At 56.5% G+C, this 23,325-nt stretch overlaps 3 protein-coding genes across 3 annotated transcripts; 2 read left to right on the forward strand and 1 right to left on the reverse strand.

Annotated features, from left to right (window-relative positions):
- Positions 1-303: 303 nt before the first annotated feature.
- HRG_01868 (AMP-binding enzyme domain-containing protein) lies at positions 304-15,946 on the reverse strand (the record flags this gene model as incomplete). The annotated part of the gene is made up of 6 exons (XM_044860339.1): positions 304-366; positions 419-648; positions 1,072-7,117; positions 7,160-8,034; positions 8,083-8,440; positions 8,609-15,946. 6 exons carry the CDS (start codon positions 15,944-15,946, stop codon positions 304-306), a joined length of 14,910 nt encoding a protein of 4,969 aa, XP_044723972.1.
- A 999-nt stretch (positions 15,947-16,945) lies between these two features.
- HRG_01869 (cytochrome p450 domain-containing protein) lies at positions 16,946-18,807 on the forward strand (the record flags this gene model as incomplete). The annotated part of the gene is made up of 7 exons (XM_044860340.1): positions 16,946-17,147; positions 17,216-17,397; positions 17,463-17,584; positions 17,639-17,870; positions 17,932-18,083; positions 18,138-18,630; positions 18,706-18,807. The coding sequence occupies 7 exons, from the start codon at positions 16,946-16,948 to the stop codon at positions 18,805-18,807; spliced, it is 1,485 nt and encodes a 494-aa protein (XP_044723973.1).
- A 2,933-nt stretch (positions 18,808-21,740) lies between these two features.
- Positions 21,741-22,146, forward strand: HRG_01870 (KR domain-containing protein; the record flags this gene model as incomplete). The annotated part of the gene is made up of 2 exons (XM_044860341.1): positions 21,741-22,070; positions 22,123-22,146. 2 exons carry the CDS (start codon positions 21,741-21,743, stop codon positions 22,144-22,146), a joined length of 354 nt encoding a protein of 117 aa, XP_044723974.1.
- Between the last annotated feature and the right edge of the window lie 1,179 nt (positions 22,147-23,325).

Genomic DNA, 23,325 nt, shown 5'->3' on the forward strand with positions numbered 1-23,325 from the left:
GCATGAAACTTTGGCTCATTACAGGTTGTTGAACCGAGGGCATGTCGGAAACAATAGTCAAGGTAGAGTCCCGTAGCAATTCTCGCCAGAAAGCATCAGTCTTCTCATTCGATAGCTCGAGAGCATGCTGGATGAAGCGATGATAGCCTCGCGATTCTGTGGGCTCGGCAAGGACCCCGAGGTAGGCCGACCGAAGATCGTTCCAAATTGTGGCCAAGGAGAATCCGTCATATTGAGCATGGGATAGCCCCATGGCGAGTGTCCGGATGCCACTTTCAGGATCTATCATCAGCCGGAATCGGGTCAGGACCTGGTCGAATCGAACTGGACGGCCAGTGTCCTGGTCGAGAACCGAACACATCCGATCTGGGAGGTTGTGGCAAAGCATGACTTTGAAGTCAAGCCTGGAGGTGCGCACCGCCTGGAAGCATTGGCCATGTATGAAATGGAAGCTGGTCCTCAGGATGGCATGACGGTCGACGAGGGCACGGCAGGCCTTTTGCACTCGGTCAGCCGCGACACGGTCGTCCAACTCAAAGAAGGTCCACAAGTAATAGGAGCGTGGCCATTTCTGGGCCTCGACAAGGAAGGCCAGCTGGGTGTATGACGCCGGGTAGATTTCTTCAACCTCGGTCGTTCCAACACAGGCTGGGAACCGGTCAACATGCGAGTTCGAGGTCTCATGTGCTTTCCTCAGTCCGTGAAACTGAGCGCAGGCAGCCATGTCGACAAGAGTGGGATGCGTATAAATATCCACAGTGCTTAATAGCAGTTGCTTGCCTCCCCCAAGCCTTGAAAGACGGAGCACTGCGAGATCATGCCCGCCACATTGGAAGAAATCATCATTGTCATTATATGGTCGCGCCGGAAGCCCGGCAATCGATGTCCACATGCTAGAAAGGAGCTCTTTCACGCCCGTATTTGAGTTGTCTAGTGAACGGGCACGCCAAACCTCGCAGGATAAATCCTTGCTATATGTCTTGGAGTCGGCATCAGGGCCTGACGGAGGGCGCTGTGTCCCAAAGGCATGTATCGTGTGCTGGCCCGTCGTGTCTGTGTTCCTACACCGACCGGCCATGCCGCGCAGAGTCTTTTCAGCGAACACTTCATGGGCAGCAATGCAGATTCCTCTCTGCCGCAGGGCCGTAACGAGCATGATGGTCGTCAGCGAGTCGCCGCCCAGTTGGAAGAAGTCGTCATGAGGTCCAACGTCGCAATGCGCGTCTTTGTGCAATACTTGAAGCCAGGCCTCTTTGATGACTTCTTCCCTTTCGCTAAGCTTGACCAACGGCATGCCATGGCCATTGATCGGGGCCGGTCGCTGATATGCAAACACGCGCTTCGAGTCCAGGGCCTCGGCCGAGGCCGCAAGTGACTTGCGGTCTGTCTTACTTGATCTCAGGAGGGGCCACGCGGAGACGGGGAGCCAAAGCCGGGGCACCATGTATTCCGGGAGTTGCTTTCGAAGGCTTTCTTGGGTACTGCCAACAAAGACCAGGAACTGCTCCGACGGTCGACAAAAGATGGACGCCAGGTCCGGTGTGGAGAGGCACTCGTCGGGGGAGAATTGGACAAAGGCAGCCAATAATGGAATGCCGTCTCGAAGGATCTTGGCCACGACAACGCGCTGGATCCGAGACGCCCAGGAAGAGGCGCCAATAGCAGCCTCGATCTCGCCGAGCTCGATCCTCAGCCCCCGCAACTTGACCTGCGTGTCTTCTCGCCTGCCCACGAGCTCCACATGTCCGTTGACGTCGAAGCGGGCAAGGTCGCCGGTCTTATACAACCGCCCTTGGCCCACCTTGGCCAGCCAGGGCACATGCTCCAAGAACGATTGACGGGACTGTTCCTCGTCGTTGAGATAGCCGCGAGCGAGCGTGGAGCCGGTGACAACCAACTCGCCAACAGACCCGACGGGGACGAGGTGGTTGTGGTCGTGCTCGTCGACAATCCAGAGCCCAGTGGCCAGGGGCTTTCCCACATAGCCGATGAGCGAGGTCGCCGTGAGCAGGCCCGCGGCACATGAGATGCCCGCTTCTGTCGGCCCGTAAGCGTTGACGAAAAGTTCCACCGGCGAGTCACGGCTCGTCCATTTGTGCAGCAATGCGCGATTGGCCATCTCGCCTCCGATGGCGAGCGTCTTCAAGGTCGGCGTTCGGACTGGGTCCAGCAGGTTGGCGACAGTAGGGGTCAAATTGGCAAAGTCTATCCTTTTGCTCTGGATGAAGCCCTCGAGATTATCCACGGCTTGAGCCTCAGAAGGGATGCAGACGCACCCGCCGGACGCGAGGACGGCAAAGATGTCAATCACGCTCACATCAAACGCGTAGGAGCTGAACTGCAAGGAGCGGCGCCTCACCCCTTGGCGGTCGTGCTGGAAACGCTTCGCGTGCTCCAGAACGCTCCGACTTGCGGCCTTGTGTTCCATCACCACCCCCTTGGGCGCACCCGAGCTCCCGGAAGTGAAGATGACATAGGCTACGTCGTCCGGACACGATGAATACAGAGTTCGTGGAGGGCCCGGGGCCGACAGATGCTCCCAGTCGAGCACCAGCGTTCGCAGCGGGAACCGTCGGCGTGTCGCCTGCAAAGGGGATACGATAATCACCTGCGGCCGGATCTCGTGGATGATGTGTTGTATACGGGCCTCGGGGTGGTTCGTGTCGAGTGGAACGTAGCCTGCGCCCGCCTTGATAATGCCCAGGATGCCAACGACCATGAGGCGCGACTTTTCGGTGCAAATAGGTACGAGATGGCCGGGTCTCACGCCATGCTCACTTTGAAGGTAGAGCGCTAAAGTGCCCGAGGCGGCGACAAGCTCGGCGTAGGACAGCTGTCCGTCGTGGCAGTCGACGGCAAGTTGCTCGGGGTGATGCCTTGCCGTTTCCTCCACCAGCTCGTGCAGTTGCGGCGGCGGAGACTGATCCCCAGGCAAGTTCCATTCGACAGTCCGCCCAAGATCGGCCCCCTCAGCAAGCTCCCAGAACGCAGATCGGATGGTCGAGTTGTCGCAGGCACGGCGGCTTAGAATGCCAATCATCTGTTGGAACTGCTCCAGGATATGCCTCACTTCAGGTCCCGTTAGCAGCGACGGGTCGTAGGCAGCCGAGATGGAGACATGGTCTTTGGCGCTGTTCTGGCTGCATTCCATGACCAGGCCAAAAAGCTCACGCAGTCCATTGGTAGCCTCGGACATGCGGCGCAAGCCAAGGGGCACCGCGGTGTCTCCAAGCTGAGCCGGCTGGAGAACGAGGAGGTTCACACACGCGCAGGCATCGCGGGCGGACAAGCTAATCTCTCGAATCCGACCGAGCCCGAAGTGCTCAAACGGAAGCATATCCAAGGCTTGATCTTGAACATGCTCGAGAAACTGAGACACAGGGTCGTCCAGTTCGAACTGCGTCCGCACGGGGATGGTCGTGATGGTCGGGCCGACAATGTCCTCGATACCTGCCAGGGGGGCAGTGCGGCCGGAGAGTGTCACGGCGAAGCAGACGTCCTTGGCCACGCCGGAACTGCGACTCCTCATGGCAAGCATGGCCGCCCAAGCGGCGCGAGCAACGGTGGCGAAGGAGAAGGTACTTGCCGAGCTCCAACTCAGCCTACTTTCCAACGTCTGGCTTGTGTTGGAATCGGCTTGTGGAAGATAGTCGGGCGAGGGGAGGGCAGGGAAAGCCTCCGGCTGATGGCCGTCAAGTTGGGCTTGCCAGAAGGAGACAGCTTCTGCTTTATCCGCGCCCTGGACAAAATCGACAAATGTCCGGTATGATGGCCGGGGCTTCGGCGGGACTGAATATGCAAAAGCGTGCTCCAGATCCTGCCAAAGCGCCAGGGAGGAAAAGCCATCAAAGATGGAATGATGCCTCCACATCTCGAAGATGAAAGCTTTACCGGAAGGTCGGATTCTATACCGCACCAAAGGCGTCCCCAGTCCCATGTCAATGGCTGAGTCGACTTCGTTGTCTGCATCGATCCAAAGACTGGGACGGCGCGTGACGACTTGCATCATCTGTACGCCTTGATCGGTCGTGGCGGGACAAAGCCGCGTCCGCAGAATGGCGTTGGCTTGGTGGACAACGTCCCACGAGGTGCGCAATCGTTCGGGGTCGGTTGACGGGGGCACCAGGAACATGCTGTGGTCAATATATGTCTTTGGTTGCCGCACCGTTGCAGCCATCAGTGCCTCTTGAATGGGCGTGCATGGATAAACATCCTCGATGTCGTTTATAGACAGACTGCACTCTTGACATACCTGAGACAGCAGCCTCGGGTCACGCCACGATTTACTCGCAACGGTCGTCTGGATATTTATATATTGTCCGTCAACTTTGGCCCTTTGCTGATTTCTCTCCACGTGGTTGGCCATGTGCTCCAATTGAGGCATTCGTAATATGTCCGCTACCTCAAGCTTGAATCCAACCTCGCGGCATAAAGAAGCCAAGTTGATTGCAGTCAGAGAATCTCCGCCAACGCGTGTGAACTGGGTGTCCAGCCCCAAATGTTTTGGATTAACCTTAAGAACCTGCGCCCATAGCCCTTGCAGGATTCGCTCCGTCACGGTTGACGGCTGTCGAATGACACTTGATGCGGCTTGATACAAAAGAATCTGCTCGGGAGGGAGCTGACCCACGAGAGCCTGCAGCGCCTTCCGATCCATTTTCCCACTGGGGGTGAGTGGAATACGTGACAGTGGGAGATAGACTCGCGGAGCCATCAACTGAGGCAGAAGGCCATCGATGCGGGCCTGAACGCCTTGGATGATTGAGCGTGTATCGGGAGCTGGAGGCAGCAGCAGCTCCCGTCCATGAGGCTGCTCCCGGAGGGCGAGAGTGAGAAAGGCCACAAGCATCTCGGAGCAATCTTCTTGAGACGTGACCTTGTCTGCCACAGCAGAGACCACAGATGGACAGCGTTCAAGACACTGTTCAATCTCACCGAGCTCGATGCGGAAGCCGTTCAATTTGATCTGTTGGTCCCTTCGTCCAATAAAGGTGATAGACCCATTCGGGTTTCTCCGGACGATATCTCCGCTCACGTACAAACGCTCTTCTCCTGGCTGGACCCAAGGAAACTGACTTCCATCGATGAATGCCGCCTGGCTGCGCTGCTGGTCCTTGAGATACCCCCTCGCAAGCGTTGGTCCAGATATCAGCAGCTCTCCTGCAGAGCCTACGGGAGCCAGAGAGCCGTAGTTGCCCAGCTCGACCACCCAAAGATGCGTCCCAATAGCGAACCCGATGTTGTTCGGGTCACCGTCGATGGTCACATGTGGGTTTCGGCATGCATCGAAGCAGGTCTCGGTTGGGCCATAGGAGTTGATCAGCCGGACGCTCGCAGCCCATTCCTGCACAATCGACTTCGTCAACGGCTCGCCGCCAGAACACAGGGTCTTCAGCGAAGGCACCCGCCTGGATGAGTAAAGTATATTCTGGATAGCCGTTGGGGTTAGAAAAGCGAGTTCGATTTGCCTTTCCTCCATGTATGCGCAGAGATCCCCGAGTCGTCGATTCTCGGGCGGGATGTACAGGCAGCCACCGTGCAGGAGAGTCAGAAAAATCTCCATGACGTTGACATCGAATGTATAAGATGCAAAGGAAAGGGTCCGTGTCTTGGCCTGGTAGTTGATATCACGACCATTGATCAACGCTGTTGCTGCGAGAGCTGAGTGCTCGATCATGACTCCTTTTGGCGTTCCTGAGCTGCCAGAGGTAAAGAGTATATAGGCGAGATCTGAGTGCGACCGCAAATCACGGCAGTGGTTGTACTTTACGGCATCATCGTTTCCAACGGGCTCCGGGCACGGCCCTTTGGACAGCTCTTCAATGTCCCAAGTAATGGGCTGGGCCGACAGAGTCCGAATCAGGCTATCTTGGTCGGCCGTAGTAACCACAATCGGGGAGTTAATCTCTCCCATCAGGAAGCATAGCCGCTCTGAGGGAGCATCCGTGGGCAGGGGCACATAGGCTGCTCCCGCTTTCAAGACGGATAGCATGGCGACGATCATTGCGGCCCCTTTGCTCATCAAAAGCGGCACCAGATCCCCTCGACACACTCCGCACTCGAGTTGAAGTCGGGACGCTCCAGCAGACGACAAAGTGTTTAATTGCTCATACGTGAGACTTGCATCGGGAGCTTCCACCGCCGGGAAGTCGGGCCATTGACTTGCTCTGTCGCTGAAAAGCTCATCCACCAGCTGGTGGCAGGCATCAATCCTTATGCTGTTCCACCGGCATTCCTGAACCAGTCTCTCCGACCCGGACATGACCAAATCTCCAATTGTACCCGTTTCGTTGGTGCCCAGCTCCTGTAGCGTGTGAGAAAAATGGTACGCCATCCATCGTGCGTCGTCGCTGGATGTCAGGCGGTCATCATAGCTGATGGAAATTATGACCTGATCGTCACCGGTAGGTTGACATTCTACTATGAGGCAATCTGAATCGACGAAACCTTTTGAAACGTCATTTTGGGGAATAAGAAAGGCTTCCTTGTCTTCGGGTCCCGGATGGACGGCTGGCGGTTGAACAACGAGCATAGAGTTGAACTTGCACGCCTGGAAGGCGTCCTTGTCAATCTTACGAATATTGGAGAGACCGAACTGCTCCCATGGCATCGCCTGGGTGGTTTCAACTTGGACCTGCCGGAGATAAGCTGCCACCTTTTGCTCTCGCACGGCACGCAAGCGCCGCGGGATACTGGCAAGGGTAGGCCCCATGAGCATGTCGATGCCTGAAAGGGGTACCGCTCGTCCGGACCGGACAACACCAAAGGACACATCTTCGCAGTCCAGATACCGGCCCAACAGCACGCCCCATGAAGCCTCTGCAAGTGTTGCTAGCATGTACGCAGGCTCGCTTGGGAGCTGAACGGTGAGCGCGTATTTCTGGTTGGCAGCGAAGGCGGCAGCTTGTCGCACTTGGGGAAGAGAGCCAGACTGGATGTCGGCAAGCCGTGTTTGCCAGTATCGATGCGCGGCGGAATTGTTGCTAATATTCATGGCATGACGAGCAAACAAGGCATAGGGCTGTGTTGGCGGCAGCCCGAGGCCTCTCTCGGCGTACAGAATTTGCATCTCATGTTTGAAGAGGTTCATGGACCAGCCATCAAAAACCGCATGATGCTGTGACAGCACCAGGTAAGTCAGCGATTGCGATGCAACGACTGCGCATCGAGAAAGCTTCGTTCCGTAACCAAATGCTACGAAACTGTCTTGCAACAAGAACTCGTCCAGCTTCTCAGTGGAGATCCGAGACACATGAGCATCTTCTCGGAGAACAACCTGTAAGCCCCGGCATTCATCTTGTAAGATTATCCGGGCCCGTAAAATGTCATGGCGTTGCCACAATGATTGAATGGCACGGATCAGTTTAGGAACCGACAGCCCTGGTGGCAATTGGAAGACCTCTTGATTGAGAAAGGCACCAGGAGCCTTGGCCGATGAAATCATGAGCGATTGTTGCATCGAGGTGCAGGGATATACATCGGTGATGGATGCTATAGGGACCTGGCACTGGTCCGCCGCTTTGGCACAGATGCCCTCTCGATCCAGCCATGTAATCAAGGAGAAGGGCGGCGGCGGAGCAGCGTCCTCGCCGATGCGTGTGGGCAGAGACAAGTCCGGCGTCATGGCCAAATCCTCCAGCGTGCTAGATGGATACGCTCTGCTCACGTCAATATTCAACTTCCGCTGCCGGGAAAGCGCAAGGATGCGAATCATGGTTATCGAGTCCCCGCCCAGCGAGACAACCGAATCGTCCAGGCCAATCTGGTCTTCTGCGATGGACATAGCCTCGGCAATGCTCTCAAACAAAGCCTTCTGCGCCAGGTTGCGGGCCGGCCGCTTCGAACCCCTCGGACGAACCCGGTAGTTGTCGAGAGAGGACTCGACGGAAGCACGCAGTTGACGACGGTCGATCTTGCCCGATGTCGTCGTGGGCCAGCATCCATACGGAACAAAGACATGCGGGACCATGTATTTCGGAAGGGCGCATCGCAGCCGGCTCTGCGTTCGGCTTACGGCTGCTTCGTCGATTTGCCCTGGGGACAATGGGCCGTTGCAAGCTGCCTTGGAGTTGCCACGCTCGCGAGAGAGAACAAAGGCCACCAAAGTTCCGGGAGGAACGATGTCCACTATACAATCTGCGAACTGAGCCGATCGACTGATGTGCCATTCAATCTCGGACAACTCGACACGCTGCCCGTGCATCTTGACTTGCAGGTCTTTTCGGCCCAAGTATGTCAAAGACCCGTCCGATGCATAGCGCGCCAGGTCGCCGGTTCGGTAAAAGCGAACTCGAGAAGTAGCCTCCGTCCAGGGAGCCCACAGAGGGTCGGTTCCGAACTCTTGTTTTGTTTGTTCCGGCTGGTTGAGGTAGCCGTCTGCCACGGTGTTGCCGCAGATAACCAATTCTCCAATAGCTCCCACTGGTGCCAGCTTGGTAGGCTGCTCTGGTACCACCAGGAAAAGGCCACAAGCGGTTGATCGTCCTATATTATGGGGTTCGTCGGGACCAAGTGATGAGTTGGTTGATGAATGCACGCTCGCCTCGGTTGGGCCATAGCCATTCATAATCTGGATATCATGAGGAAGAGACGACGAGGTCCAGTTTACGACGAGTTGCTTCGTAGGGGGCTCTCCTACAAGCATTAGTGACCGTACGGTCGGCAAATGCGCCGGAGAGAGCAGTGCGGCTATAGTTGGCGTAAGAACAAGGTGGCTGACTTGGAGCTGGTTGATGGCCTGGCCAAGGTTGCCGTCCAGACGCTGGCTCCGGGAGGGAATGCAAACGCAGCCGCCAACCATGAGCGTGGCGAAGATCTCCAAAAGGCTCGTGTCAAAGGCACACGTAGCGAACTGCAGCATTCTGGTCTCGGAATTCAATCCCATGGTTGCGCCGATATCCAAGAGCGACAACGCAATGGCGGAATGTCGAACCACAACCCCCTTGGGGGTACCAGAGCTGCCTGAAGTATACAAGACATACGCCGTGTCGGAAGCCTTGTTTGCGTGGCGCACGATGTCATCTGTATCTGGTTTGGACTCCGCCTCTTGCAGCATCGAATCGAGGATAAACACGCTGAAGGGAGCGAAGGTCTGGGCTTCGGACGAATCTGTCAGGACAACGGTATCGTCCCCCAGGTCGGCTAGGATATGCTGGCGCCTGTCGGCGGGTGCGGACGGATCCAAGGTTGCAAATGCCTTGCCGGCCTTCCAGACCGCCAACATGGCTGTCAGAACCAACGAGGGTCTACCATGGCATAGAGCAATTCGTCGGCTATTCGGAGCACACCGCCCGATGGCATATGACAGTGCCGTAGAAGCACCATCCAGCTGCTTGTACGTCATGCGGTGAACAGTGCCGAGCCCTTGGCCGCCGACTATGGCCTCGACGGCAGGAAGGCCGGGACGCTGGAGAGCCATGTCTTGGAATATCTGACAAATGCCGCGAGAGGGAGCGGCGGAGGGTTTGGGGTTCCATGCGGCAATCTCCGCTCTATCGGCAGAGCTGGCCAAGTCCAGTTCGGACAATGGGCGGTGCGGCAGCGAAAGCTCTGTGATGGCTTGCCCTAGTTGCTGGATAAACCGTCGTGCCTGAACATGTGAAACGCAGGCGACATCATGCTCAACTTTCAAGTCCACATGTCCCGTCAAGGAATCGACATGTCCAATAATGACCAATGGATTCTCAACATGCATCGACGACTCGTCGGGCAAGAGCTTTTCGACGACCCCTGGAGGCTGCTCTTCGCTCGAGGACTGCCCCGGCCCCTGCTGCATGACGAGAAGCGTTCGAAACTGGCCGGCGTTCCGAGGGCCCTGGCCTGGCAAACGCAAGATGTTCTTGAGGCCAAAATGCTGGTGCTGGCGCATGTCCAGAAGCGAGCTCTGAAGCCGTTGGAGAAAGGAGAGCACGGATTGCTGGGGGCACATATGGACACGCATGGGAACCGTCGACAGCGTCGGCCCGGCGATTCTCTCGAGCTCAGGACTGTCACGGCCTGAAAGCGTCATCCCAAAGCACACTTGTTCTGCAAAGCTGTACGCTGACAGAAGTAGGGCCACCGCGCCGGCGGCCAGAGTGGCGGCAGAGATTCCACACTGCCGAGGGAGATCCAAGCACACTGTTGTGCTCAGATGGACGTGCTGGATTGCCGCCGTCCGGTTTTCATTTTCACAGACTGGCGGGAAAGGCGTCAGGGGAGCATCGCGAAGGTTCTCCGTCCAGTATTCGCTTGCCGATTCCGAGGCAGTGGAAAGAAGATATTCCACAAACCTGCGATATGGGACAGGAGGGATCCTGATGCCGTCTGGCTCGCCATACCAGAAATTGATATCTTGCAGCAGGAGATGGATTGTAGGTCCATCGTACAAGGCGTGGTGCATCCGCATCACCAATCTGGTCGGATGCTGACACGAGGCCGTTTCAATCTCGTAATGGAAAGGGGCGTCTCTGTCTCTGGGCAGCTTCTTGCGAGCAATCTGCATGAGTCCTCTAGTGGAGGAGACGAGTGTAGTTCGTAAGATGGGATTCTGGGATACGACCTTGTCCATCGCCTGGGCCAGTCGGTCGGCATCTGTCTCCGCCGCCAGCTGAAAGACCAATTTGGCTTGGTAAGTTGCTCCTTCATCTACCCCATTCGGCGTGACGCCATGCAACGACGCTGCCATAAGTCCTTCTTGGAATGGAGATGCGGGATAGACGTCTTCCATCTCGTCCAAGGCAAATCCTGTCACGTCCCGAACTTCGCGCCAGACTTCGTCTGGGACCCTGACGGACCAAGATGCATTCCGTCCTTCATCTTGGCCGGCACCATCGATACTTGCCTCTGTCTTGTACCGGGCGACGGCCGCCAGGTCCTTCAGTCGGGGATATCGATAGACTTGCTGAACGGTAATCTCTAGACTATGCTCCCTGGCAACGCTCGCAAGCTTGATGGCTGCAAACGAGTCGCCGCCCAGTCGGAAGAAGTCAGCCGCCACGCCCAGCCGCCCTTGCACGTGAAAGACATTGCGAAAGACGCCTTCCATTGCCCGCTCCGTTGGTGTAGCAGGGTCCGCGTCTGCCATTGGATCATGGTCTGTCTCTCCATCCGAGGCAATCAGAAAAGGTGCTAGAGGGAACTTCTGCAATTCAGCCCTCAGTCGCTTGTAGTCAATCTTGTCAGACGCCGTCCGAGGGACGTGGCTGATGGGGACGAAGAGGCTGGGGACGTATGAAATCGGAAGATGCTCCAACAGACGGCGGCGGGCGTCCCGGCACAGCTCATAGAAGGTGGTGCGTGCGTCGAGAATGAGGGCTCTGCTGGCCGTGCTGTCGCTGTTGTGCCCGTCGACGGTAACGAAAGCAACTAGCCGGCAGACGTTGGCCTTGTCGAGAGTGCACTGGACCACCACGGAAGCAAAAGGGCCCCCCAGCCGCCGTAGCCGGTCTTCCGCCTCCCCCGGGTCGACGCGAATGCCATTGATCTTCATCATCCGATCCCGACGGCCGAGAATGCGCATCGACCCATCCGATTCGTATCGGCCAATGTCTCCCGTGAGGTAAACACGAGACGGGAGTTGCGACTTGTGTAAGTGCGGAAAAGTCACAAAGTGCTTGTTCGTGAGCTCTATGTTATGGAGATATCCTCTCGCAAGGCTGTGGCCGGCAATGGCGATCTCACCCGTACAGCCGAACGGGGCCTCGTAGAGCTCTCCGTGGTTGTTGCGCCGAAGAATCAGGTGCCATCCGGTAACGTTGCGGCCAATGATGCCGGGATCTGAATCCACCTTCAGGGGGTCGGTGACTGTCGTGGTGATGGAAGCCTCAGTTGGGCCGTAGGCGTTGAGAAGTCGCACGAGCGGCGCCCAGGTCCGGATGAGTGCTCGGCTGGTCATCTCCCCACCCGTCATGATTGTTTTGAGTGTAGAGGCGTCTTGGGGCGCAACCAGTCCCGTCATGGATGGCGTCAGAATGGCCGAGTTGATTTCCATTCTTCGTATTGTTGCGGAAAGTCTGTTGAGGCGATCGTCTTCAGTCGGCACACATATGCAGGCCCCAGATAGCAAGGGAATAAAGATGTCGGCAATGCTGACGTCGTAGACAAAAGACGAGAACTGCAAGTGATGGTAACCCGGCTGAAGAGCGAAAGCCCGTGCTAGATGCATCAGACTGGTGCTCAAAGCCCCATGTTCGAGCATGACGCCCTTGGGAACCCCTGTACTGCCGGATGTGTACATCAAGACTGCCAGATCCGACGGACTTCCCCTGGGAGCCCATTCGGCCGAAGCAAGGACTTGGAGCTCCTGATCTTTCCAGTGGGAGTCGTGGAGTGGAATAAGCTGCTGCCGGAGACTTGTGTATCCGTCAGCGATGGCGGGTGAGCATACGATGGCAGCGGCACCCGCATCGTCGACGATGCGCCGCACGCGCTCGAGAGGCCAGCTTGGGTCAAGGGGTAGATAGGCAGAGCCAGTTTTAAGGATGGCAAAGATGGTAACGACGGCGAGAGCACACTTGTCCATGGCCATGGCAACGATTGTCTGTTCCGACACGAGGCACGATTCGGCCAGGAATATTGCCAGTCTGCTGGAAAAGACATCTAGCTCTCGAAAGGTCAGCCGCCGCTCTGTCGCACTCTCGCGTATGGCAGTGCGGTCGGCAAACTTCTCAACCGAGGTCTGCAACAGAGTGTGCAAACAGGCATTGACTGCAGATCCATAGGATTCGGCCCATTGCAGCATGCGTGAATGCTGGTGCTCATGTGTCAGCTGGATGTGTCCCACCGTCTCCTGGGAACTCAGGCTCGACAAGCTCTGAAGAGCCTGGCTCAGATGATCGATAACCGTCTGAGCATGGTGAGGGGATACTAGGGCTGGATCTGAGTTGCAGTTGACCAAGATACTCTGGTCCGCCAATATCAACTCGAGGGAGAAGGGAACACTATCTGCCAATCCAGATGATTGGCCATGAACCTCGTCCCACAATCCGCTGCCGGCCGATCGCTCATCTTCGGGTTGGACGACGACGAGTGTCTTCAATTGGCAAGCAGCTGCCGCTCCAGGGCCGCACTTGTTGATGCGCTCCAAGCCATATTGCTGATGGGGAGCGATGGCAAGGATCTGGCTTTGTATATGCTGAAAAAACGGATACAGGGGCACATGGTGATCGATCTGAGTCCTGAAGGGGACACATGCAAAGGCGGGTCCCAGCATGTGGAAGAGACCATCGAGCGATGCATCACGTCCGGCCAAGATCAAGCCCATGACAATGTCCGGCGTGTCACTGTGGGTGGCGAGGATGAGTGCAGTGATGCCGTAGAGAATAACGGCCGGGGTGACGCCAAAGCATGAAGCGAGGCCCTGCATATCGATCGGCACTGCCAGGGACCGGTGATGCGTGGCATGGACCTCGTGGTGGGCGTCCTGTGGAGTAGGGGGAAACTCGCCGTGGCTGCAGTCTTTCAGATAGTCGGTCCAGAACTGCTCTGATGCAGATCGGATGCTTTGTTGTCCGTCCAAGTGATGGCGCACGAAATGCGCGAAAGGAGCCGCGTCCAGTGTGTTTACCACTTCACCGAAGTAGATCTTCTTGAGCTGGTTGAGCATCAACTGCAGAGACCATCCGTCAATGATGCTGTGGTGGATCTTGAGGTGAAAGGTCCATCGCTGCCGTTCCTCTTGCCAGCGGACGAGGCCTCGACACAGATCGGAGCCCAGTGACATGGCTGCCTCGTGAAGAGACTCGCTCCATCTGGCTGGGCGATGCCGGATCTGGACTTGTATAAAGCTGTGCATTGTAGCATCCCAGACGAGACGGTTGCGAAGCACGGGTTGAGAAGCCAACAAGCCGTCCCAGGCGCCCTGCAAGCGGTCGACGTCAGCATCATGACGCAGGGTCCAGCTGAAAGCACAGATGTACGAGCCGGGGCACTTGATATCCAGGGCCATGAGGGCTGCCTGATATGGGGTGCAGGGATAGATGTCCTCGACGGCGGCCACAGAAACCCGACAGGCCTTGGCCACGTCGTCCATCAACGGCGCCAAGGGCCTGGTCGGGGACAGCAAGCTGAACGGGCGGTATGTGGGCGATGGCGACGGCTGCACCCGCGGGGTCTTGTTCGCGAGGGACTGGCAATGCCGGACAAGCTCCTGGATCGTCTTCGCAGTGAAGATGTCAGCGGCACTGACGTTGATGCCGACGTTTCGCGCTCGGGCGGCCATCCGAATGACGTCGAGTGAGTCGGCCCCCAACTCGGCGAGGGAGGCCGTGGATGCGATGGACGAGGCCGGGCGCAGCAGCACTTCTGCCCAGGCGGACTGCAAGAGCCGTTCCCCGGGCCCGGCCACGACGGCCCGGTCCGCGGTTTCGGCGCCGAACCTGTCTACGAGTTCCCGGAAGGTCGCTTCTTCCAGCTCCTCCAGCCAGGACTGGAGACAAAATCGATCCACCTTGGCGCTTGCCGTCAGGGGGATTTCCCCAACGGGCCACCACGTTTTCGGCATGGCCGAGGCGGGCAGGCGGCTCGATGCCGCCCCCTTGGCTTCGTGGAGCATGCGTCGAATCTCCACCGACGGCTCGGCGAGCGGAAGCCGTGTTTCGGGACCGGTGCCGGCTTGGACATGAGGCAGAACAACGAAGCTGCAGAGGCTACCAGAGGAGCTCCCGCGGCGTGGCAGGACAACGACGCACGCCGTCACATACGGACCCTTCAAGATGCAACGCTCGACGTCGGCCAGGTCGAGGCGGATGCCGCGGAGCTTGACCTCGGCATCCCGGCGGCCGATGAGTCTGATTGTGCCGAGCCCTGCCGGCGAAAGCTCCGAGCGCCCCAGATCGCCGGTCCTATAGAACCTCACGCCGTCCATGTGGCATTCCGGCGGCCGGACTGCGCCTTCAGGGGACAGGTATCCCCGCAAGAGCTGAGGGCCGGCCACGCAAATCTCGCCCACTTCACCGGCCCGGACCGCCTGGCCACCGCCGTCGTCCAGGAGGCGCACATCGAGTCCCGGCACCGGGCGGCCTATACATGCCGCGTCGACGCCCTCGTCCTCGCCGAGGTCTTGCACCGTGCACACGGCCGTCTCGGTCGGCCCGTAGGCGTTAAACATGCGCACCCTGCGGCGCCAACGGCTGGCCAACTGCGATGGCAGGACCTCGCCGGAGCTGGCCAGGACGCGGAGGCTCGGCACGCCCTCCGGGTCGATTGTCTGTATCACCGTTGGGGTCAGCTGCGCATAGGTGATGTGCGTTTTGCGCAGGAAAGCCGTCATGTCCTCCATCATAACCTCTCGCGGCGCCAGGACGATGCATCCCCCGCAAGCAAACGTCATGAACAGGTCGAGGCCAAAGACGTCAAACGTGGGGGCCGCAAATTGCAAGGTCCGGGTGTGCGAGTCGAGGTTGAACATTTTGGTCAGCTCCACGGCGTTGTGCCGCACAGCACCATGTTCCATCATGACCCCCTTGGGAGTCCCGGTCGAGCCAGACGTGAACAGAATATGGCAGAGGTCCTTGCCATGTTGGGAAACATGGTCCAGGTTTGTCGAGGCGTAAGGCGGGCGTTTGCCGCCCTGGAACATGTCATCCAGAGCAATGAAGGCCAGGTCAGTCCTCACACCTGGTCTGCTCGGGCCCGAGCCTAGCACGAGGCCGGCGCGGGAACATTGCAGGATATACTGCATCTGATCCGCAGTTGCACCCGTGGGAAGCGGCATCCAGACCATGCCGGCCTTCAGAACAGCCAGGACGGCGATGATGAGCAGCGGCGATTTGTCCGGACAGAGTGCAACCACTTCTCGTCCGGGGACTTGGGTCTCACACAGAAACCGTGCCAGGGAGTTGGACCGTTCGTTGAGCTCTTGATAGCTGAGACGCTCGTGAGGGTAGAAGTCCAATGCATGATTTGCAGGGTGCTTGCGGACTTGGTCCTCGAAGACCTGATGCAACAACTGCCGTGGCCTGTCCATTGTGTGGGCTTCCTGGCTCTCCATTTGTTGCGAATACAGCGTTCAGGGACATAAAAATGGCTATAAAACCTTAAGTGTTGGCCTTGATCAGATGGTTCAGTGATATCAGAAGTGTGCAGTGTCAATCCCTCTGCATCTCTCTTTCCTACGCGGTTCAAGTACCTTTTTCATATCCCTCGTTTTCCCGGGCCACTCAATCTAGATCCTCCTCGACCCTGATCATCCGTATTATTACCTCAATCATGCTGTCGGCTATGGGGCCCTTCTGGGAAGTCTTAGAGGTTCACATCAGCTTCCATACTAGTCTCTGAGACTTCTCTTTGACAGGCGGTCACCCCGAATGCAGGTCTACTTCAGGTCTCTCCCTCTGCATCAGACCGCATCGGCAAGCAAGGGAACAAACAACAGCCTCAGAGGCTGTGGCTCTTCGAGTTTGTTCTTCGTGACACCATGGCGGAGCTGGCTTTTTTGTTGACGGGTGCTCTATGTTTGTTGGGATCGAAAGAAAAGGGGCGGATGGGATAAAGGGAAGAAATAGCCGTAGGGAGAGCGAGAGAATAAACCTCTACCTACTTCGGAAGCATGCCGCTAGAGTCTGAGGTCCCCGGATCCGTCGTCCGTCGTTGGTGCCACGGCAGCTTCGCAAGGCATGCTCTAGATATTTGAGGTCAGCCCGCATGCATGATGGTAGGGATCTACGAAATAATGCGACTGGGGTGCCAACCGACTACATTGCCTATAGTACAGGGGCGGGATTAGAAGTCGTTTTTGAGGCCCCTAGTACCACCGAGCAGAGTCCTATACAGATTAATGCCTCTCTAAATGGGCTCCAAGGGTCACCAGAGTACATATAAAGATGTCAGCTGGACCCTGGCCCCAACAGTTTCCCTCCAACCTTTCGGCGCCCGGCTCTACCTGACCCCTGATACCTTGACTGGGAAAGCACACTCTCCATAGTTCCTTGACTTGCTACGTTGTGGTAGCTTCACGACTTTTGCCATGTTGGAGCATCTGTCCTGTCTTCACATATCACTGAGCCTTGGGCTCATTGTGCTGCTATTCCTCGTCCGGCGCCTCTACTGGCACCCTTTAAGCCAATTCCCAGGTCCCGTGCTGCCGGCGTTGACCAGCTTCTACCAATTCTACATGTTCTGGACCGGCCAGGAAGGCGAGTGGTATAGCAAGCTCCATGAGCAATACGGTAGCGCAGTGCATCCTATCCGGTTGGCCTGTGGCCAGGAGGCCGCTAAACTTGGTGCCGTCATATAGGTCCGGTGGTACGATGCGGCCCAAACCACCTCTGCTTTAACGAGCCTTCCATGATCACCACTGTCTATCATAGACACGCCGACAAGACGGATTTTCACCAGGAGTTTTCCTGTTCGACCGCGGTCTTCAACAAAAAGTCCCACACCGACCACGCCTCAGCCAAGCGTCGCTTTGGCCATGCGGTACGTGACCAGACCGTGTCCGCCGTTGGTGACGAGGTCTACTAAGCTTGGTTGTCTTTCCACAGTACTCTCTGCCATGCGTTCAGCTCTCGGAGCACGCCCTCGACGACCAAGTCACCCAGTTGATGTCGAGTCTCCGAGCCGAGTCGCAGAAAGCTCCGCGAGTCGATCTTGGGGCGTGGATCAGGTAACGTAATAGTCCGTGGAGATTGACGCCACGCCGCCAACTGTGGTTGTTTAGATACTTTTCGTTCGACGTCATCGCCGCCATGTCCCTGGGGATTCAGTTGGGATTCATGGATGCGAAGGGGGATGTCCGCGGCCTCATTCGCAACATGGGGCAAACAACGGCCTTGCAGCAGCGGCTGTCGCTGTATCCGCCCATCGCAGCCTTCGCGCGAAACAACCCGCTGGGCCGGCGCCTCTTTGTTTCCCGCCCAACCGATCGCCGGGGCTTGGGCCTGTTCATGGCGGTAAGCCCCTGTCACTCCTGTTCGTGGCATCATTGGTTGATCGCATCGGGTTCCCATGTAGGAAATCCGTCAAGTGGCTCAGCAGCGACGGGCGTGCGCCGGCAAGCCCCGGTATGAGCACTCTATGTTGGACCAATGGCTTGCCTCTCCTTCGCCGCCCAACGACCGAGAGATCCCGCTGCAAGAAATCGAGGACCAGCTTCTCATGGACATGTGAGTGTGCGGTGGCCGAGACAACACCTGAAACCCCTCTGACCACACGTACAGGATGGCCGGCCCCGATTCCATTGCCCTCATGGTCACCAACCTGGTCTTTCTCATTGCCCATGACCCCTCCATCTTTCATCGAGCTCAGGCGGAAGTCGATGCGGCCTTCGTGCAGGGCCGTCTCTCCGGCAAGGTCCCCGCGTACGAGGCCTCCCGGCGTCTCCCATTCATCACCGCCTGCGTCAACGAGGGGCTTCGTTACATCGCATCCACCTTCCCTCGCCGCCGCTGCTCGCCGCCGGGGCAACCCTTCTCCCTGGCTGGCAAGTACGTCCCCCCCGGCACGTCGGTGTCCTCCAGCGGCGCCACCATTGGCCGGCATCCGGATCTCTACGGCGACCAGGCAGACCAATTCCTGCCTGACCGGTGGCTGAGTGCCTCGGCAGAGCAGCTGCAGGAATGGGGCCGCATGGATGTGCACTGGGGAGTGGGGGTTCGAAAGTGTCTCGGGAAACACATCGGGTTGATGGCTCTTTACAAAGCAATTGTCATGGTGGGTTCAATGCCCGTCCAGGGTTGGCGCCTAATCGTGGATGGTCTGCTGACAGGCTTGCCATCATCCTTCCAGCTCGTTCGGACCTTTGATCTGCAACTCGAAGAGACGACCTCGATCAACAAGTGGAGCTACCCATCCTCCGAGTACATGCTGATGAGACCGCGGGCTCTGTAAAGGAAGCTCCAGGTCAAGTGAGTTACAGCTAGTAATTAGGCTGAGGCGAAGTTGGAGTCAAGGTGACGCGAGTACTCCGTAAGCTGAAAGACTTTGCTGGGTTCTAACTACGGAGTAAGCTGGTATTATGACAATCAGACGAGGATGCGGGCTGATGATGATCGGATGCAGGCAGGGGTACAGAGAAAGGTGTCAGGAACCCTGCCGTACTGGCCGGTACTAGCGGTCTCGAATTAGGAGCTTATCCCGCCCGAATTTTGTTCATTGGGTGAGACCGGAGACATGTATGTCTTGCATCCGGGTCTATGTATAACGTACCCCACTGCGTCATGCAACGCACTAGGTCATGCAACAATTTTCAACACCTGACGCGTCTTCTTCAAATTGACGCGATATGGATCACAACCCTCGTATTGCAGAGGCAATTATAGAACTGCAATCCCAAGATCGCCCTAAATATGCAGAGACCGCGAGGAGATACAATATCGACAAATCCACGCTGTGGCGCCGCTTCAAAGGCAAAACAGCCTCAAATCACGACGCGAACTCTTACTCGCGACAGAAACTCACCAGCGCGCAGGAGGAGATTCTTATTGGGCACGTCAATAAGCTGACCGACCGTGGTATCCCGCCTACCCTCAGATGTTGAAGAATATCGCCGAGGAAATCGCAGGGACAGAGCTTGGTGTCAACTGGGTGAGCCGCTTCCGCAAGCGACACCATGACCGTCTTTCGAGCTTGTATTTGCGCACCATAGATCATCAGCGGAAGGCTGCTGATAATTCAGGCATTTCCAAACTTCTTCAATCTAGTAAGACTGCTTTTTATCGTCATTTCAAGGGGTATACTGCCGACAATACTCGGTCAAATGCCGTAAAGTCGCCATTTCTGACCGAATCCAACTAGCTCCGCGAAAAGATCGAAAAGTACAACATCAGTCCCTCAAATGTTTATAATTTTGACGAGAAGGGATTCCAAATTGGTCTCTCTCGCTCCACCAAGCGAGTTGTCCCCCGAGAAGCCCTCAGGCGCGGAAAACTGGTCAGGGCAAGCCAAGACGGGAACCGGGAGTTCATCACGCTGATCGCTGCCATATGTGCAGATTATTCGTACCGCCACCGGCCCTCATTTACAAAGGGAGTCAAAAGACTTTCAAGATACTTGGCTTGAGGATTTTGACCATTCCAGCAAGTAGCCTTCTTCGCCAGTACGGAAAACGGCTGGAGCTGTGATGCACTGGGTTTACACTGGCTTCAGCGCATATTTGACTGCCATACGAAGCAAAGGCTGGTCGTGCCTACCGTCTCTTAATTTTAGACGGTCACAATAGTCACATTAACCTGAAATTCATTGACTATGCCGATCGGAATCGAATTCTCATTGCTGTGTTGCCATCGCACTCAACTCATCGGCTTCAACCACTCGATGTTGGCCTGTTTTCCGCACTCTCCACCTATTATGCTCAAGGTTCCGACCAGCTGATGTCCATTGGATGGGGTTAATTCGCCTTACCAAACGGAATTTTGGCCACTCTTTCGTGATGCGTGGAACCAGGCATTTACGGCCAAAAATATCGAGGCTGGTTGGCGGGCCACAGGAATCCATCCACTCGACCCCGGCAAAGTATTGTCCAAGATTAGCCACAGCAGTGATGTGACACCCCCACAAACTGCATCTGAGGAAAGGGCGATGAAGACTCCAGGCTCTCTTCGGGCTATTCGGCGCATTACCCGCCGTCTCCGCAAGGAAGGGCTGATGGACTCCCGAGTCACAGCGCTCTCCCGAGCATCAGAGAAACTGGCGACACAATATGAGCTCGTACAACACGAAAATCGAGATCTACAGGAAGCGCTCAAACTTGCACATAAAAAAGGGAAACGCAGAAAGGCCTTGGGCCTTTTCAATCCGGAAGAAAGTGGTGGCCAGCCGGTCTTTTTCAGTCCAGCCAAGGTGGAACTGGCGCGGCGACGTCAGACGGACAAGGCACAGGCCGACGAGCAGCGCAAGCAAGCCATTGAAGATCGTCGACTCCAGGTAGCCATATCACGTGAAGAAAAGGCTCGAGAATCTGCCGAGAAGAAAAAACAGCGGGCTGCAATGCGTCAGGCCTTGCGAGAGCAGCGTTCTCGAGAGAAGACAGAGCGTGCTGCGGAGCGCGAGGCAAAGCGAGCTGAGAAACGGGAGGCCGCAGCAAAATTAAAAGCAGAGAGGTCTGCACGCGAGGCTGAACGCCAGGCTATTCGGGAAGTCAAGTTTGAGGTAGCTGCTACGTCAAAGCCTGGTGTAAGAGGGCACAAAAGACATGGTAGCGGTGAGAAAAACGAGGGGCGTTGGAAGCGGGTTTGCGCGACGGGCATTCAACCACGCAACAACTCGGAGGAAGAAAGGGTAAAGATTGGTTCTGAAGCTTCAGTGGCTCGAGACCACAGTCCCGGAGCTTTAGGGGTAAAGACATACCTCCCGTTCGACGGAAGCGCAGGAAGTATGGAGGCCGGTTTCTCAGTCTCTCAGGTCTGGGCGGACCACAAGACCGCCTGCTCATATTTCCTAAGAAAACCATCATATAGATAGACTCTGTATGAAGTGTTTCACATATTGTAATGTTTAATAGTATTTTAAATGGTTTGTGTCGGTTGCAGGATTAATTTTCGCTCTGGCTTGCCGGTCGGGCAATTTGTTGCATGACGTGGTGCGTTGCATGACTCAGTGAGGTACGTTATGTACGTATGTGATGTGATGAAAGGCACGACAGACCGGAAAAGGCGGAACGTGAAGGACGGATGGATTCTAGGGCGCCTCCCCATGCGAGGTGCTATTGCGCAGTTGCGACATTTCCAACAGGGCGAAGCTGGACAAGGCGGTAGGTAAGTTGCGCGACAGGAGGCCAGTCAGTCCGAGGCGTAGTTCAGGCAGCCGTCGCCTTGCACGACGCAATGCTGGATACCATGACCTGGGAACAGTGGAAGGGCGCTCTGGGTCCCAAGGTGCAAGACACCAAGAACCTAGACGACCTGTTTGCAGGGCCTGATGTCGACCTTTTCATTGTCCTGTCTTCGGTGACTAGTGTCGTCGGAAACATGGGCCAGAGCAACTACACGGCGGGAGGGACCCAAAGTGAGGCTGCGGTGGTGGAGGCGCTGCGGGAGAGATTGGCTGACAGTCTCGCCCTCGTTCCTTTGGGAATCGAAACGGGCGTGCCGCTGTCGACGTACGGCGTGGATTCACTAGTGGCCGTCGAGCTGCGCAACTGGCTTGGGACCAATGTCACGCCTGGCGTCAGCTTGTTCGACGTGACGCAGAGTGCGTCTCTCGAAGCTTCTCAAGAGCGACCAGGCGTGAATATGAATATATGGGCAGACAGCAGGCCACGGGGAATGCAGCTTGTGTGTTGGAATAGTGCACATGCAGGCCACAGAGTCTTAAAAAGGGGTCGGTCCGTCTTCATCTTTATCATAGTCCTCGATGACTGGTGGGGTTTTCTTTCATATAGTCACAAGCTTCTACAGTACATTCACCCCATCTTCATATTGGGCCCAACCACAGGGTCGTCGAGGGCAGGGTCCCTATGATCTCAACATCGCTACGGAGTAGATTGCCACTGCATGTTGTATGTATATAACTATTAGTCCATTACATATATAATGCCGACCTTATGAGTACATACCTCACTTCCATCGTCTTGGCACTTGTACTCCTGAGGAAGAAGTAGGACTATGAGAAGGGACCATCAGGGGCAAAGAGGGGTACAAAAGGCCCATCTGTTGGGGCGACGAGACAGAGAGAGACCTAGACCTTATCAATTTCTTGGTCTGATCACGTATTTTCTACTCCGTACATACGTAACGTAGCGTGTCTCGTCAGTTCGTGGCGGGGGAGGGGGATTTGACGTCAGACTGCATGACGGCATGCGACGAAAGTTGGCAGAATGACCCCGTCCGCTGCGTCATAGCTTTATGTATGTCATGTCAGCGTGAGTTTGGGGACCCCAGATCAAATAAAAGGGATAGCTTTACGCGTTTTCGACCAACTACTCCATACGCAAAGGCCGAACGAAATCTTGGTCCGCTCTACAATACCTCGACGCGAAAGTCTCCCTTGGATTGATCCATCGTAGCTGGTTAGCGCGATTCAGAGTAAGCGCCCCTTGAGAAAATAACCCTCCTTATTATCTCACAGGCGTCTGGCGTCATGATCCGCGATTGCTCAACTTACTAGTCTGTTAGACTAAGCCCTCGCCATGCCTGATCTCTACGACCGTGTTAGGGCCGACATCAAGACTCAAGAAAATGCTCTCTGGGCAGGGCTCTCGTCTGCACACCCCGGTGAAGCCATTCTCCCCCTCCTCGCGTCCGACTGCGTCCTCCACTTTCCAAACTGTCCGCCACTCTCGTCGGACACTAAACCCACCCTAGAAGAAAGGGTCTTGGATCCCAAGGCTTTCAAGAGGTGGACAAGATACGATGTCACGGAAATGAGGGTGACTCCAGTTGGCCTGATGGCAGCATTCGTGTGCTATCA

Source organism: Hirsutella rhossiliensis (genome assembly GCF_020360975.1).
Source record: "Hirsutella rhossiliensis strain HR02 chromosome Unknown scaffold00002, whole genome shotgun sequence".
In the NCBI taxonomy this organism is placed as follows: Eukaryota; Fungi; Ascomycota; class Sordariomycetes; order Hypocreales; family Ophiocordycipitaceae; genus Hirsutella; species Hirsutella rhossiliensis.